Source organism: Sorex fumeus, unplaced genomic scaffold (genome assembly GCF_029834395.1).
Source record: "Sorex fumeus unplaced genomic scaffold, SorFum_2.1 ptg000051l, whole genome shotgun sequence".
In the NCBI taxonomy this organism is placed as follows: domain Eukaryota; kingdom Metazoa; phylum Chordata; class Mammalia; order Eulipotyphla; family Soricidae; genus Sorex; species Sorex fumeus.
The window spans coordinates 7,824,371-7,839,452 of NW_026606108.1; the positions used below are offsets into that span (position 1 = coordinate 7,824,371).

General features: G+C 51.6%; 1 protein-coding gene across 3 annotated transcripts; it reads right to left on the bottom strand.

The window, feature by feature from the left end:
• Positions 1–225: 225 nt before the first annotated feature.
• NR2F2 (nuclear receptor subfamily 2 group F member 2) lies at positions 226–13,793 on the bottom strand. Of its 3 annotated transcripts, none has more exons than XM_056124341.1 (3): positions 13,371–13,793; positions 4,493–5,020; positions 226–1,688 (listed from the first exon to the last, which is right to left on the bottom strand). In XM_056124341.1, exons 1-3 carry the CDS (start codon positions 13,411–13,413, stop codon positions 1,414–1,416), a joined length of 846 nt encoding a protein of 281 aa, XP_055980316.1. In that variant the 5' UTR covers positions 13,414–13,793; the 3' UTR covers positions 226–1,413. The 3 variants fall into 3 exon arrangements, with proteins under 3 accessions (XP_055980316.1, XP_055980314.1, XP_055980315.1); XM_056124339.1 differs by lacking the exon at positions 13,371–13,793 and adding an exon at positions 6,663–8,128; XM_056124340.1 differs by lacking the exon at positions 13,371–13,793 and adding an exon at positions 5,201–5,458.
• Positions 13,794–15,082: the final 1,289 nt, after the last annotated feature.

The following is a 15,082-nucleotide window of genomic DNA, read 5'->3' on the forward strand; positions in this document are numbered from 1 at the left end:
TTAAAAGGAGGATTAGGTGAAAAAGGGGTGGTTTTACTATATCAGTATGGCACTTCCTAAACCATAGATAAACCATTAACTTCAGTTCCCCCAACCCCCCACCCCCAAATTAAACAGGGAAATACCCTAGTCCACCTTAAGCCAACCCCTAGCCCAGCTCAGCAAGAACTCACGAGGGGCTCTTTCTCAAAAGGAAGACAGTGAGTGGGGACAGGCAAGCAAGCGTGTTTCAGATATCAAATAATATTTTAATTTCTGAATACTTTCAATTTTCCTTGGAATATAACAGACAAAGACTCGACCAAACACTTCAGTTATTATAACTTTTACAGTATACAGAAATGTTGCACTTAAAAAAAAAAACCTTCAGTTTTTTTTAAAAACACAAACTGTAAACTCTAAGATACTGAATCAATCACGTCACCTATTAAGTGCCAACAGCGTTATTTTGTCATGCTGATTTCAATGGTTTTTTTTTTAAAAAGGGAAAAATATCAACAATTATAATACAAAGGGTTTGCAAATATACAAACAGATAGAGGATTTTCATAACAATTCAAGAACTAAGCAGGGACCCGATTCAAATTACAAAAGTTCACTTTTTATTCAAAACCTCAGCTAGTGTCTTGGACACATTTCCTTGGCTGCCAATAAATTCCACAGTTCATTCTCTTTCTTAAAATATTTTTCAAAAGCTAAGTTTGTCATGGTGCCTTTTGGGGGGAGGGGCAGGGGAAGGTTAGGTGGTGTATGTGGTTCCTTCATTTAATTAAGAGTGCTCAACTTCACCTAAAAATTTTGGTCACCAAGTGCGTCTCTACCATCTTTAGTTGCTTTTTAAAGTTTTATGCCTTCCTATGATATTTTCATGGACTCAGTTTTAATTCTTGCAGAACATATATTTTAAGGATACACAGTTTTTTTTTAAAGAAGCCAAGATTATATCAAAACTTATTATAGAACCACAGAATAAACTGGTTTGGAACCAGAAAAATACAAAAAAAAAAACAGCTAGATACATAGACACAGGACAATTAATAATTTGGAAAAAAAAAAGACTTACTTTCTCCATTCTGCTAATTTTCTCCCAATCTCCTTAAATGCACTTTTAGCAATATTTTTCAAAAATTTACCAAAAAAAGAAAAAGACTAATTTTCTTTTTATACAAAAATGATAAGTAGCAAGTTGTTCTGACCAATACAGGTTTTTTTTTTAAATGCATTCTGTAAAAGTTCATTTGACAGTCTTTTTTTTTTGAAATTCACAGTCCATTAAATTCTTCCCCCTCTTCTTTTTAGCAAACTTGTAACATCCTTTTATATCCTTAACAGAAGGAATTTAAGCAAACAAACCAGTCTTTTTTGCCTTTGCTTTCTCTGTTTCACTCCCCCTTCTTATTTTGATTGATTGATTTATTGGATTGCCATATACGGCCAGTTAAAACTGCTGCCAGATAGAAGCATATCTCGGATGAGGGTTTCGATGGGGGTTTTACCTACCAAACGGACGAAAAACAATTGCTCTATGACTGAGGAAGAGACCGTGCGAAGAGAAGGAAGACGAAGTAAAAGCTTCCCGAATCGCGTTGGCTGGTTGGGGTACTGGCTTCTAACGTACTCTTCCAAAGCACATTGGGATTTTTCCTGCAAGCTTTCCACATGCGCTACATCAGACAGACCACAGGCATCTGGAAGAAAGTTTTTTTTTTTTAAAAGAAGAAAGAAATAAAGAAAAGAAGAAGAAAAAGAAGAATTCAGTCATCAGATTAAGAGGTTGAAAATGGGTCACATGAGCTGTGTGTCAAGCTAACCCCACTGCCCAGACCAGAGTTGGAACAAATGCCTTAAAACTGAAAACTTGGGGGTGGGGAAGAGCAGGAGATGGCCTGGGGTATTTGCTTAATAAATAAATAAATAAATGAAAAAAAATTTTTTGAAAAGGACATGCATTCAGCGAGCTGCAGTCTTGGTCAATGAGAGCCCCAAGCAAGTGGGGGTAAACAGACAAACATTTGCAACTAGGAGTGTAGGCAGCTCCCCCCCTTTCTGTAAATAACAGTTTGGTTTATAATTATAGAGAGGGGTGGGGGCAACAACCTGCCTCAGCCCCTAGCAATGGCCAGCAGTACCCACCCTCTGATTCTCCCCAAAGAGGGCCACTCATTTTTCTCCAGTCTTTGAAACTGATTTAAGTGGCCCTTTAAAATTGATCTTGTCAGTTTAGCCTATTGAAGGGTACCCATGCAAACGGTGATCTCTCTGTTCATTTGAGCTGTTTCTTTTCCCCCCTTTTCTTCTCTCTCCCATTCCCCCCACCCCACCCCCCTTCTTTTTTAAACCCAGGCCCCTCCAAGAAGAATCTCTCCACCCCCTCCCTTCGCTGTTATCTTCAGGAAAACACTTTTCTTTCTTTTTTTCCCCCTCAGATACGTGAGAATATAGTTAAGTGCCTTTCAAATGAGGGGGTTTCTCTCAGGGAAGGCATGTAGGGTGTGAAGTGAACCCCAGCCCAGACGGGCTAATGCATGCAGAGCTTGAGTCCTTCAAATAGATATTCAACACCCGCTCCCCACCACCTCCACCCAAGCACTAGAATTCAGAAGCCAACTCTGCCAGGGAGTACCCCAGGCTCTGCCTATCTCCAGAAGGAATAGATTGTGTGTGTGTGTGTGTGTGTGTGTGTGTGTGTGTGTGTCCAAGAGTGAAAAGATGTTGTGCACAGGTTCCTTCCCCTTATGTGGGCACTGGATGTGTCTCTCTGGCTCTGATAATAGGCACCTTTAGCTCTTTGTGGGGCCATTTACATTCTGCACACAGGCCTCTACCATTTTGCAAATAGTCATAAATTAAAGTGGGGCCATACTCTCTGGTATTGCTTTCCTTGAAAGACCCGGGATAAGGCGAACAGCTCACAATATAGGAAGAAATGAACAGCCAACCCTACTGTCTGGGAATGTGGGCTGGCGGGGGTGGGGGGGGGTAGTGGGGCAGCTTGAAGGTAGTTGAAGGGTTGGGGGATTCTCCTGTCTGTCCATTTTGCACCAAGACAATCTAGTTAGGGCAGTCCTCGATGCACCTTCTCAACAATCCAGACCCCATAGAGAACTCTGCACTGCCGAGACCCTGTCCTTCAGTGACCTAGGGAGCGGAGAAGGAAGATCTGGGCTGACTGTGGCATGGCTTAGTTTTAACACTGAAAAAAGCAGCAATGTGTGTCTGAAGCCAAAACAGTAGCATAAGGACTCAGGACCCGCATTAGATGCTGCCAGTGTCCTGGGTGCCCAGATCATCAAACGATTAAAGAAGGAGATTGTGGATCACTTTTGTTTGCCACTCTTGACTACACAGCTCGCCTGGTTTCCTGGCTCTGAGCTGCGAAAACTGCAGTGGGTCATTAGGTTCCCAGCCCCGCCAACACCCCAAGGTTTGCTATTTGTCACTGGGAGTCGCTTTTTGGGCTCAGCGCTGACAAAGGGATCAGCTGACAACTTAGAGGAAGAATGGAGAAGGGGTGACTTTCACCCACTTGAACACCCTGCTACACCCAGCCTGGAGGCCGTCAAGGTTCAGGTGTGGCCTCAGGTGAGGAAATAAAGCAACTTCCAAACTCATTTGGCCTGAAGAGTTCATTAACATCCCGGCTATTACTCACACAGGTTAAGCTCCATGCAAACTAATTAGATTTCATAATGCACACTGGGGGATGTTTTTATATCTCCAGCAACATTCCTAGCCTGCCCAAGTTGGCAGGCACTTTGGGGTGCTTTGAAAGTGACCCGAAGTGTGTGCCTGGGTTAGGAGAGTTCAGGAGGCCTGAGGCCTTCAAGCTCCCCATTAATGCTGAAGAGTCCAGCTGCCCCCCCCACCCCCCTTCTTCATCTGTCCCCTTGCGGCCAGCTCCTTACCCTCTCCTGGCACTCTGCAGGACTTTCTGCGGGTTGCTTTGGTTTACTTATTTATTTCAAGAAGACTTATGGCTTTGAACATTGCTGCCCTCCAGTTGGATTTGCCCCAGGGAAGCCCCAACCCCTACTGAGTTAGCAGACAAACTTCTTCTTTTCCTCCCTGAAGGGACAAACTTTCTCCTGCAGAGAAGCAGCCAGGACAGATCTGGTGCCCTGGGGCATCTCTCCGAGGCTTGGACCAGGGGGCCAGAGAGCAACTGGGCAAGGAGGAGAATCTCCAGGCGCAGAGGGCCCTGGAGGCCTGGGCTAAGAAGACAGCAGGAGTTTGAATCCTAGTCTGGCAGGTGGCGACAGGCTCTGAGAGGGGCTTCCCTGGATCCCTGGCAAGAAGCTGAGGCCCCAAACCCATTTTCCTGCCACCCTCTTGCCTTTCCTCTCCCCAGGACTGGCCCGGTTGCCACCCAAAGTTCCCACTCCAAGTTGTCCTGAACATGAGAACCAACCGGGCCAGCCCCCTTCCCACCCCAACCCCTCCATTTCTCTGGGCCCTAACTCTGGGCATAAGACCTCTGGGGGCTCCTTCCTACCTGATGTGAACAGGACTATGGCCTTGAGGCAGCTGTACTCTGCCGAGTCGACATGCAGCGCCTTGAGCTTCTCCACTTGCTCTTGGAAGATCCGTATGTGGTCCATAAAGGCCACCACGCGGTCGGCCGACATGGGCGAGGCGTGGAGGCCAGCGGCGGCCAAGAGCGGGGCCACGTGGAGGGGCATGGAGCACTGCGCGGCGTTCAGTACGAAGAGCTCGCTCCAGGTGAGGCGCAGCAGGGCCACCTGGTCGGTGATCTGCAGGTCGGGGAAGAAGGGGATGTTGCGGGCCCACTCGACGGCGCTGAAGAGCATCCGCGCGGCCAGTTCGCAAATGTTCTCGATGCCCATGATGTTGTTGGGTTGCATGCACTGGCTGCCGAAACGCGACGTGGGGTAGGGCTCGGCGCGCAGCAGCAGAGAAATATATCCCGACAGGTACGAGTGGCAGTTGAGGGGGTCCCCGTTGGTCAGCGCAAACTGCCCATGGGTGGGTTGGGTGGGCGGCATCCGGCCCCTCTGCACCGCTGTCAGGAGGAACGAGACATCTGATAGTTAGATTCAGGCCTGTGACCCCCCACTCACAGATCCTTCAACTTCCCCCTCCCCCGCGACCCCACGGTCGCTCCAGCCCCCTGTGGCACCCCACCAGGCCTGCCCCAGTGCTCAACGCGCCAGTGCCCAGAGACCTCCCTTCTCCCAGTCACCTCCAGGCCAGCCCCGGAGTCCACCTGGCTCCCAGGCCAGCTCCAGGCTGGGCCCGAGGGAACCCGGGACTGGCCACTTGGCCTGGGGGGTCCCTGGCGCCGTGGGCGTTAGGGAACATTCCAGGGGCATCTTCTCTCCGGATGCCTAACCAGCCGATATTTCTTATTGATTGGAGGAGAGGGAGCGGGAGGGGCAAAGTCTGGGGTGCAGAGGGGGTGGGGTGGGGGAGACGCCTTTGCAAAAGACACCATCAAGGTTCACCCCCTCACCCCCCACACCAGACGGCCCCTCGGCCACCCCCCAACGCCTCTCCTGGCCAAAGCCCTAGCCCGGCGAACACCAAGAGCGGCGCTGCCGCCCCGTGCGTGCGCTCGGAGGAAGAGAGACGGAGGCAGCGGGCGCACGGGAGGCAGGGCCGGACGCAGCGCCGGGAAGCCGGCGAAGGCGGGGAGCGGGCGGCAGGCGCCGGCGGAGCCAGGCTGGGGCCCGCGCCGACCGGCGCGCATCGGGCTCAGGCTGCGATCCGCCGCCGGCCCCGGCGCATCGCGCTCGCGGGAAGCACAAAGGCGGCCCGGCGCTCGCTCGCTCGCCGGCTCCAGCCCGGAGCCCGCGCCCGGCGCGCCATTGGCCGAGCGGGGCTCGCGGCGTTCGGCGACTTGCATGTCACAAAGAGCCGACAACTCGCACGGAGCGAAAGCCACAGCCGGCCCGGGCAACCCGCCCGGCCGGTCCCCACCGCCGAGCGCGGGCTCTTCCTTTGCAGAGTGAACGGGGGGAGGAAAAAAGAGAACGAGAGAAAGGAAAGAAGACGGAGCTTTTTTTTTTTTTTTAAAAAAAAAAAGACGAATGTTAATCCACCGAGGGTCACATGAGCGCTGCCCGGGCGGCTGCGTTAATACGGCGAAGTGCATAAAATTGCCATTTGTAATTTGAACCTCCTGTACAAAAGTACAATCTCAGGTTGTTTTTTTTTTTTGAGAAGGTGGGGGGTGGGGAGGAGGGACATATGTTGAACATGCAGGAAAAACATGGGGGGGGGGGAGAGAGAATGGAAGGAAGGAGAGAGAAGTAAACCAGGCTTTTAAAAAGCACCGCCGCGCCCCCAGCCCCGTGGCCCTCTGCACAAACTCGGGCCGGACTGAACTCACTCCATGCAAAATCCATGAGAACCGCCCGAGAGAGTAAGGGCGCAGGACAGAAACCAGTGGGGCCCCACAAAGCATGCAGATTGGGGGTGGGGGGTTGCGTAGGGGAGGGGGGGGTGCTGGTCTGGTTTCCAGCACCGAGCTTGCATCTAGGACCCTCCCTCCCCGGTTTGTGGGCGCAGCAGCGCGCAGAGATAAGCTCAGGCTTCGGCGTCATGACCCGCAGCAGGCGAGCCCCGGGACCCCAAGCGCGCGGGGGGGGGGGGGGTGGAGGGGTGCAGGGGGTGGGGGTGCGGGGAGCAAGGAGAGCCGATACCTTCCCGTCTCATGCCCACTTTGAGGCACTTTTTGAGGCGGCAGTACTGGCACTGGTTGCGGTGGTGCTGGTCGATAGGACAGTTCCGGTTAGCGCGGCACGTGTAGCTAAGGTTCCTCCTGACGCTACGCTTGAAGAAGCTCTTGCAGCCCTCGCACGTGAACTGCCCGTAGTGTTTGCCGCTCGACTTGTCCCCGCACACCACGCACTCGATATGCTGCTGCTGCTGCTGCTTGTCGCCACCGGGGCCGCCCGGGCCGCCCTGGCCGCCGGCCGCCGTCTGTGCGGGCGTGCTGGCCGGGCCCCCCTGGCCGGGCGTCTGCGGCGTGTGCGGGGCGCCGGGCGGCGGGCCGGGCACGGGCGGCGCCTGCGAAGCCTGGCTGCCCTGGGAGCCGGGCACCTCGTCCTGGGGGTCGCGCCACGTGCTAACTACCATTGCCATATCTAGAAGGGGCCGCGTCCGAACTTCCTGCTCCCCGGACTGCGGGCGGCGGCGGCGGCGGCGGCGGCGGCGGCTCCGGGTCCTGGGGCTCCGGCGCGCCGCCTTTTGTGTGCGCGCGGGTGCGGGAGGGCGCGGGAGGGCGCCCCGGCTCGGCGCAGGGGGCTGCCGGGTTGGAGGTCGCTTAGTTTTTCCTTGTTTTTTTGTTTTTGTTTTTGTTTTTGCTTTTGTTTTTGTTTTGTTTCTGCAAAGTTTGCTCGCTGGCTGGTCGGGCCCGGTGTGTGTGTTTGGTTGGTTGCTTTCCCCCTTGGCTCAGCTTGGTTTTTTGTTTGGTTTTCTATTGGTTTTGTTGGAGGAGGGGGGGAGGTGAAGATGGGGGGGGGGCGTTCCGCCAGGAGGGGAAAGGGAAAGGGGGTCGGGGGAGAGAGCAAGTGGGAGCAGAGCGTGGAGAGAGAGAGCGCGAGAGAGCGAGAGAGAGAGAGAGAGGGAGGGAGGGAGGGGAGGGAGAGCGGCAAGTCGATTGTCTGGCTTCAAGACAGAAGTAGGAGGCAAAAAAAAAAATCTCTCCAAAGATCTCGCTCGCTCTCACTCTCCCTCCCTCTCTCGTTCACTCTATCGCTCTCAGGGCCGGCGTGCAGCCGAGGAGTTGCACGAGGAGGAGGAGGAGGAGGAGGAGGAGGAGGAGTAGCAGCGACTGTCCGGGGGCCAAGTCCAGGGCAGACCAGCGTCAGCCATTCAGGAAAGCCATGGAAATCAGGAGGAGCCGGAGCGCCGAGACGCCGGGCGCGCCCGGGGAGCCGGGCAGGCCGGGGCGGAGGCCGGCGGCCCGCGGAGTGGCCGGAGCGCTGCCCGGGTCCGGGGGAATCAGCATCAAAGTGGTCCGCGTCGGGCGCTGAGCGGCGTCGTCCTGGCGCTCGGCCGCTGCCGCCGCCGGGCCGGGGCGCCCCCACGCGCGCCGCGCTCGCTCCAGCCGCCGCCGCCGCCCGCGTCCGTCCGTTCGCCGGATGCAGGAGGCCGCGCTCGCCGCTCCCCGCGGGGCCGCCGGGGCCGCCGCCGCCGCCGCCGCCGCCGCCGGGTCGGGTCGGGCCGGGCCGGGCCCGGAGCCGCCGCGTCTAGCGCCGCCGCCGCCGCTGCTGCTGGAGCCGCTGCTGCTGCCGCCGCGTCCGCTGCTCCTGCTGCCGCCGCCGGAGCCGCCGCTGCTGCTGCTGCTGCCGCCGCCGCCTCAGCCACATAGGGAAAGAGTCAACTCGCCGGCGGCCGGGGAGAAATGATAAAAGAGAGAGAGGGGCGCGGATCACCACCTAGAAGCACATCCTCCGTGCGCACCGGGGGAGGGGGGAGAGGAAAAAGAGGGGAAAAAAAGAGAGGGGGGGATTTTTTGAAAAAGGACGGAGCAGAAAGAATGGAAGAAGGAGAAAGGGGGAAAAAAGCAGCAGCGGCAGCCCGAGCAAGGAGGCAAGTCGGGCAGAGGAGGAGGAGGAGGAGAAGCAGCAGAAAACACACACGCGCGCACGCACACACACACACCGCGGAGAGAAAAGAACAGAGAATCAAAGTGATCAAATATGCTAAAAAGGGGGGCGCGGGAGGGAATGCGATTTATAGGCGCCGGGGCTGGCAGAAGTGGCTTCTCCGCGATCAGCTCACTGAGCTCTCTATATAGTGAACTTTGACACGACTGCTGCAACTTAGCGCACGTTGCCATGGCGACGGCGCGCCTTATAAGGCAGCCGCCGGGGTTGGCCTGGCCCGGCGCGCGCGCGCCGCCCCCTTCGCCGTCATTGGCCGGAGCGCCAATGGCGGCCGCGGGGCTCAGCCCGGTCCTAGCGCGAGCGGCGCGGCGGGCCCCGGGCGCGCGGGGGGCGCGCGGGGGGCGGGGACGGGGGCGGCCGAGGCGCGGGGCGGCCGCCGAGCGGGGGATGGGCCCGCGCCGGCCCTGGCGAGCGGGCGGGCGAGCAGCGCCCGCGCTGCAGCCGCTCCGCACCCGAGGTTTCCGCCCCAGCGCCGAGCGCGGGCGGGTGCGCGCGCGCGCACACACATATATACACACACACACACGCGCGCGCGCGCACACACTCACACTCACACGTACACACACAAAAAACACGTCTCTTAAAGGCTCCGCGAGAGGCTGCGGAGGGAAGCGGGGACTCCGCCGCGCGCAACTTGGCAGCGCCGCGAAAGGCGCGCAACGCGCGCTCCAGCCGGGACTCCGGGCACAGCTCTGCGCGCCCCCTCGCCCCCCCCCCCCCCCCCGCCAAAGCCCCACATACCCGGGAAAGAAAAGTTCCCTTGGTTCTTTGCAGAGGGTCGGGGGGGGGGGGGGTTTGGCAAGAGAAGGTGCATCCAACTGAGCTTGCAGGCATTTTCCAAAGGGACCGATTTGGTCAAATCCGGGTGATGCTACACCCTCCTTTTAACTCTGATCGCTGGTTTTGATGGCTTGTGTGTGGTTTTTCTTTCTTTCTCTGTGGCTCTTTCTCTTTTTCTTTCTTTTCCTTTTTTTTTCTTTTAGAGGAATAAAATTCCACTGAGGATCTGTCTTTTCCTTGCAGGGTTAACATTTCACAGGTACGTGGCCTGACATTTTAATTGCTCAAATAAAGCATCATGGATACTGAGAAGCAGACAGGACTTGATCTCATTGGCATGACGCAATTTAAATCAATTTTTCCTCAACTTTATCCTCTCTTGCTTTGGGTTCACTCGAAAGCCAGCATCCTGCCACGTACCCAGTCCTGGTAAGCACAGGGGGAGGGGGGACCCCTGTTGTGCCTACTGATGGACAAATGGAGGCCGCCTCCCAGTGCAGGGTCTCGACACACACACATGTAATCACACATGTATCAGATACACGTTTATCAATGTACACAGACAAAGACTTCAGCGACTATGCTTCTAGGTCAGAGAAGAGTTGAAGACGAACCCGTCGTTGTTCAAGTTCCTTTTAAACATTCATATGGTCATTAAAAGCCACCGAGGGCTCCCGCCTCAAAATGGAAATAATACCAGTACAACTGCACAAAACCAGCATGTTCTACGCCAGATAATCCTCGGCAGTAAAAAAAAAAAAAAACCTTATAGCCTCTGCCTGCTTGCACAAATGTACTAAAGTCACACAGTTAGGTCTCTCAAATCCAGAGCATTTGGTGTTAAATATGAAACAGCAAGAATATATGCACCCCGCCCCCCACACAGATCAGACCATATTCTAACGCAGAACCTTTCTGTTTGATAACTTAGTGGATTACAATTCTTCTACATTTGTAGAACATTGTGACCCCCCATCACAACCACACTTGTTACCAAGAAAAATCAATAAGCTGGTAAGCCAACCAGGTTGGTGGACAATTAAACTATTCAACATAAAACACATTGTGTCTCAGGAAATATGAACAACAGAAAGAGTATATTAACAACCATAGGAAAACATCCTTGATACTTAAAAAAAAAATCCAGGAGATGAAGGAGTGGAAAGAGCCATTCCCGTAATTGACATGTTGTAGATTGCACTTTGTATTCAATAGCTTTAAACACACAAGCAGAATATAAGGTAGGATTAAGTGAAGATGAGGGCAGAAAAGAACTAGTTTTTCTTTGAGAGAGGAAAATTCCTTTTCTGTGCATTTTTTTTTTCTGAACCCTCTTAGCCTTTACCCTTTATCCACTTAGATCACGTATTACACTAAATCTGCAGGTGTGGATTATTTGGAACTTGTTGAAAAAACAACAACTGTAGTGGACACTGAACTATATCATAAACCTGGTGTGTAATAATGACACTGCCACAGAGTGAAGCCAGGCTGAGAATTTCAGGCGGATTGAAGACACACTAGAACTTTCCCTAAAAAGAATAAGAAGGATGGAAAAGAAATCATTCCAGAGTTTCTCCCCTAACACCCCATTTAAACCTTTGTGATTTGAGGAATTGCTTAATGCTAAATATCAGTAGATTAGGGGCAAACTATGCCGACTTCTACTGGGGTGAGGATTGACACAGGAAATCTAATGGCCACTTCGATCTCACTTTCACAGAAAATGAGAATAATTGTTAGAGAGAAATCTTATTCTTGCCCGTGTGCAGGCAGTTCCATTGCAAGATCACTATAAACCCGCAGAGGGAAAAATTTGAAGAAAAGTGTCACCACCAATTACTTAGACATTTTTGGGATTTTAAGTCTGTTTTAATGGTCTCAGATTTAAAATGAAGAATTTCCCAGCTATCTCATAGCACAGTAACCTCTGGGCACGCGATCATAAAGTCAGAAGTATTTCTCTTTATATGTTAGTGCTCTTGAAGCTTGGGGGATAATATTAAAAGGTGGGGGAAAAAAACCTGTATCCATTGTAGTTAATTTTACTGCAAAAAAGACAACTAAAGACTGTGATGAAAATACAGGGGAAATAATTTTTAAATACTCAGAGATGCTGTTCCCCCTTGAATAAAATAGCTCTAAGATGAAAATAAAAGAGAAATGACAATATGTTGCCACTTTTTGTTGTTGTTATTGTTCTGTGTGTGTTTCTTAAAAAGGATCCAGCCCAGTCTTTGATTGCAGATGTAAATTTATTTTAATGAGAGGAAAGGCGAGCTTTAATTTGACCAAGAAAGTTGGAAAAACATTTGTCTTACTCTGGAGTGGGGGTGGGGGGTGGGGGAGGAGAAGGAGAAGAAAAACAAAACCCACCCAAGGATATGATTTTCTTGCAGAAAGTAGCCTGACGACTGTAATTCTTCACAAATTAAATCACAATATGAATGCCGCCCCCAGCGAGTACAGGGTTTAACTCTGAACGCGGAGGATGCCAGTTCGGCTCACTAGAATTCATTGAATTCCTCCTTCCCCCCTCAATCTAGTCGGTGTGTGTTTTTTCTCTTCCACCACACTGGAACTCCATGAATAGGGAAAGGGACTTCCATTGTGTCCCTCTGAACTTCCAAGTCAATGCAATTTTTAACCACTGGCTTGTGGTACTTTGAAAATCACCAGGGGCTGTCAGAGTTGGGTCCTCTGAAAAATTTACAGTGCTAAATCAGAGCATATGCTGGGAGGGGAAAAAAATTGCTTAAGATGGGAGCAAGTACAGTATCTGTCTGCCCCCTAGTGTAAGTCCTCACCGCCTAAAATTCAACTTTAAGAGAAAAGGATCTCTTAAAGGGAAACGACTTGGGACTCACGTAGGAATAGGAGACTGAAACTTCTGTACATTTTAATCTGAATAATTCTGCAGGATTTAAAATTAATTGGCTCTGGCTTGATTGCACCGGGACCCGGATCGCGCCCTCTGCGTTTTCCCGAGTCACTGGCGAGAGGTGACGATTTTTTTTTTTGAACTGGGTTTATGTGCGTCCCGCTCACCCCCTCCTCTCTCTCAGTCCTCTCTCTCTCTCTCTCCTCTCTCTCTCTCTCTCTCTCTCTCTCTCTCTCTCTCTCTCTCTCTCTCTCTCTCTCTCTCTCCTCTCTCTCCCTTTCTCTGTCTCTTCGTCTCTCGCGCTGGCTTTTTAAAAATGAGGACCCGTTCCCTGAACGTTCTGGACAGAGCACACCCTTGGTGCTTAAGCCGCGGTTGCAATAGACAGCCCCAAAGGTAAACGTTTGCTCGAAACCCGCACGCCAGCTCTGCCACCCAGCCCGATGGTGAGTACCCATCCTTCTCGTCGCGATTCTGCTAGCTTAACCGAGCGCTCGCCTCCCCGAGCCACAGCCGAGGGCGCCGGACTAGGCTTTTCCCCCCTCTCTCCCCTTGCCTGGCTGGCTAGGGAGTTTGCACAAGGTTGCAAAACGCAGCGCCGAGGCAAATGGAACAGCAAACGCGCAGACTTAGTGAGAGCCTCGCGGCTCCTTCGCTAGAAAACCGAGTCGTCTGAGGCTTGGAAAAACACGCTCCTAGGACGGTTGCTTTAGCTTAGCATTTTTTAGTTTGCTCGATCGAAGGAAATGAGTTGGAAGAGACAGGACGAGGAGAAGGGAGGCACCCAAGGCTTGGCGCTTCGGTTTAATCATATTTTGGCAGCTTTGCAATGTCTCACCCCCCCCCCCCCCACACACACACTTCTCCTACCACACACATGTAATAAAAAATGGCAATGCATTGAATCGACTGTCCCCCTCCCGAACCCCTTAAACCACCGGCAGAGGCATTTTATAACACGTTAGCAAACCGATTTTTTTTGCAAAACCCCAAGTCATCCCCAACCCCACACAGCACAAGGAGAAAAGTGAGAGAGAGAAGAGAGGAAAAAATAATAATACTGTAAGTAAACATACCAAAACCATATTTGCCTTGCTCAAGGTCCCAAATCGCTTGCATCTTCCTCCTAAACTGGAATAACTCTCCTTTAGTTTGGCGGGTGAAATAAACGCTTTGTTGGCCCCCTGAAAAGATATGTCTTTGAGAATTAAAGAGAATCTCTTCCTCGGTGTTTATCTAAGCGATTGTGCAAACTGATAAAAAAAAAAAAAGTAGGCGCTAGCCTTCAGGGGAAAATAGGGAAGGTGAAGGAGAGCTAGCGAGACAAGGAAATACTTCCCATGTATTAGAAGCACTCAGCCTTGGAAAACCAGCACACTAACTTTACAGAGACGAGATTTCAGGGAGCTTTGTACATAGCTGCCGAGGAATGCAAGCCTCGCCTTTAAGAAAAAAAACCCCAAACCGTAGGTAGATGTCTGAAGTGATCCTCGTCTCTCGTCTCATTCCTTAGAAGGAAGAGTGCGTTGTTACACCTTGTTTGGGGCTGGAAAGACGAGACTTTAAAAACACCCGTCCAATTGAAAAAAAAAAAAAACCCTCCCAACTTAATGAGTTTAGACGAGGCAGGAGCCAGCGGCTTAGCCTTAGCAGAAAAGCGCCAGCAACTCCAGGCAAGATTGCAAAGCAAAGACAGCCCGAGGCACAGCCAAAACCCACTGTTGGGGTCGAGAGGGATGGAGACTACTCCTAAAAGCAAGTTGGAAAGAAAGAAAGGTGGGAGAGGAGGAAGAAAAAGCAACCTCACAAGACTGGCTGGGAGGATCATTTTGCCCATGATCAAAGATAGAACTTAAAACGGAGGGCAACATTTTCCTAAAAATCATTTGGAATCCCCATTTTTCTACTTTTTAACTTGAAAGCCCCCCACCCCCACCCCTGGACTCCCTTGCAGATTCATGCTGCCCCCCTCCCGTTCCCCCCACCCCCAGTCTCCATTCTAGAACTTTCCTGCCGAGGAAACCAATTTCTTTGGGAGGGGGGAAGGAGGGGTTCCCCATTTCAGGTCTTCATATAATGAATGCTGAATTCACCCCTCCCTTCATCTACCCCCTAAAATGATAAAGGAAGCAGAAATGCAGTAACTAGCAAAATTTGAGCCCCAACTCTGCTGCCCCATGCAGTTTAATACAGTTTTAACTAATGGATTTTTTGTTTTGTTTTGTTTTAAGAGAAGAATAATGGGGAAACACGAATCTTTTATTTTAGGAAACTGTTATGGTAAGATGTATGTCAGACTTGACAAATGGAACTAACGTTCTTCGCTGCTTCTTGTCCTTGTCTTAAACAGGAATTAAGTTAAACACAGTGCTGAATGTTAATTACATGTTTACTGGCTAATGAAAATTACAAATGGTTTTGCCACCTCAAACAATGATGAAAACTCTGAAGACACTGTAATTATATACTTTGAGGGAAATAACTCAGAATATTGATCATAAGAAGTGTAAATCTTTTTTTAACTATTCATTAATACCATAAATATGGGCTACAGAAGTTTTTCCCTGCGGTTTGTCTCATCAGTTATGATGAGGATGGATGGGGGAATCTTCTCTGGTGGTTCTGAGCTCACTGTCTTAGATGGAGGCCACTTGTCTAACTCAGGGGTGCTGCTCCCTTCCGCCCCCGCCCCCTTTCACCCCTGCAGAAGGTCGAGGGATGGTTGAACAGGGGGGTTGGGTTGGGGCAGGTGAAGGTGATCAGAGCCCCTCCTCTCCCCTCCCCTGCC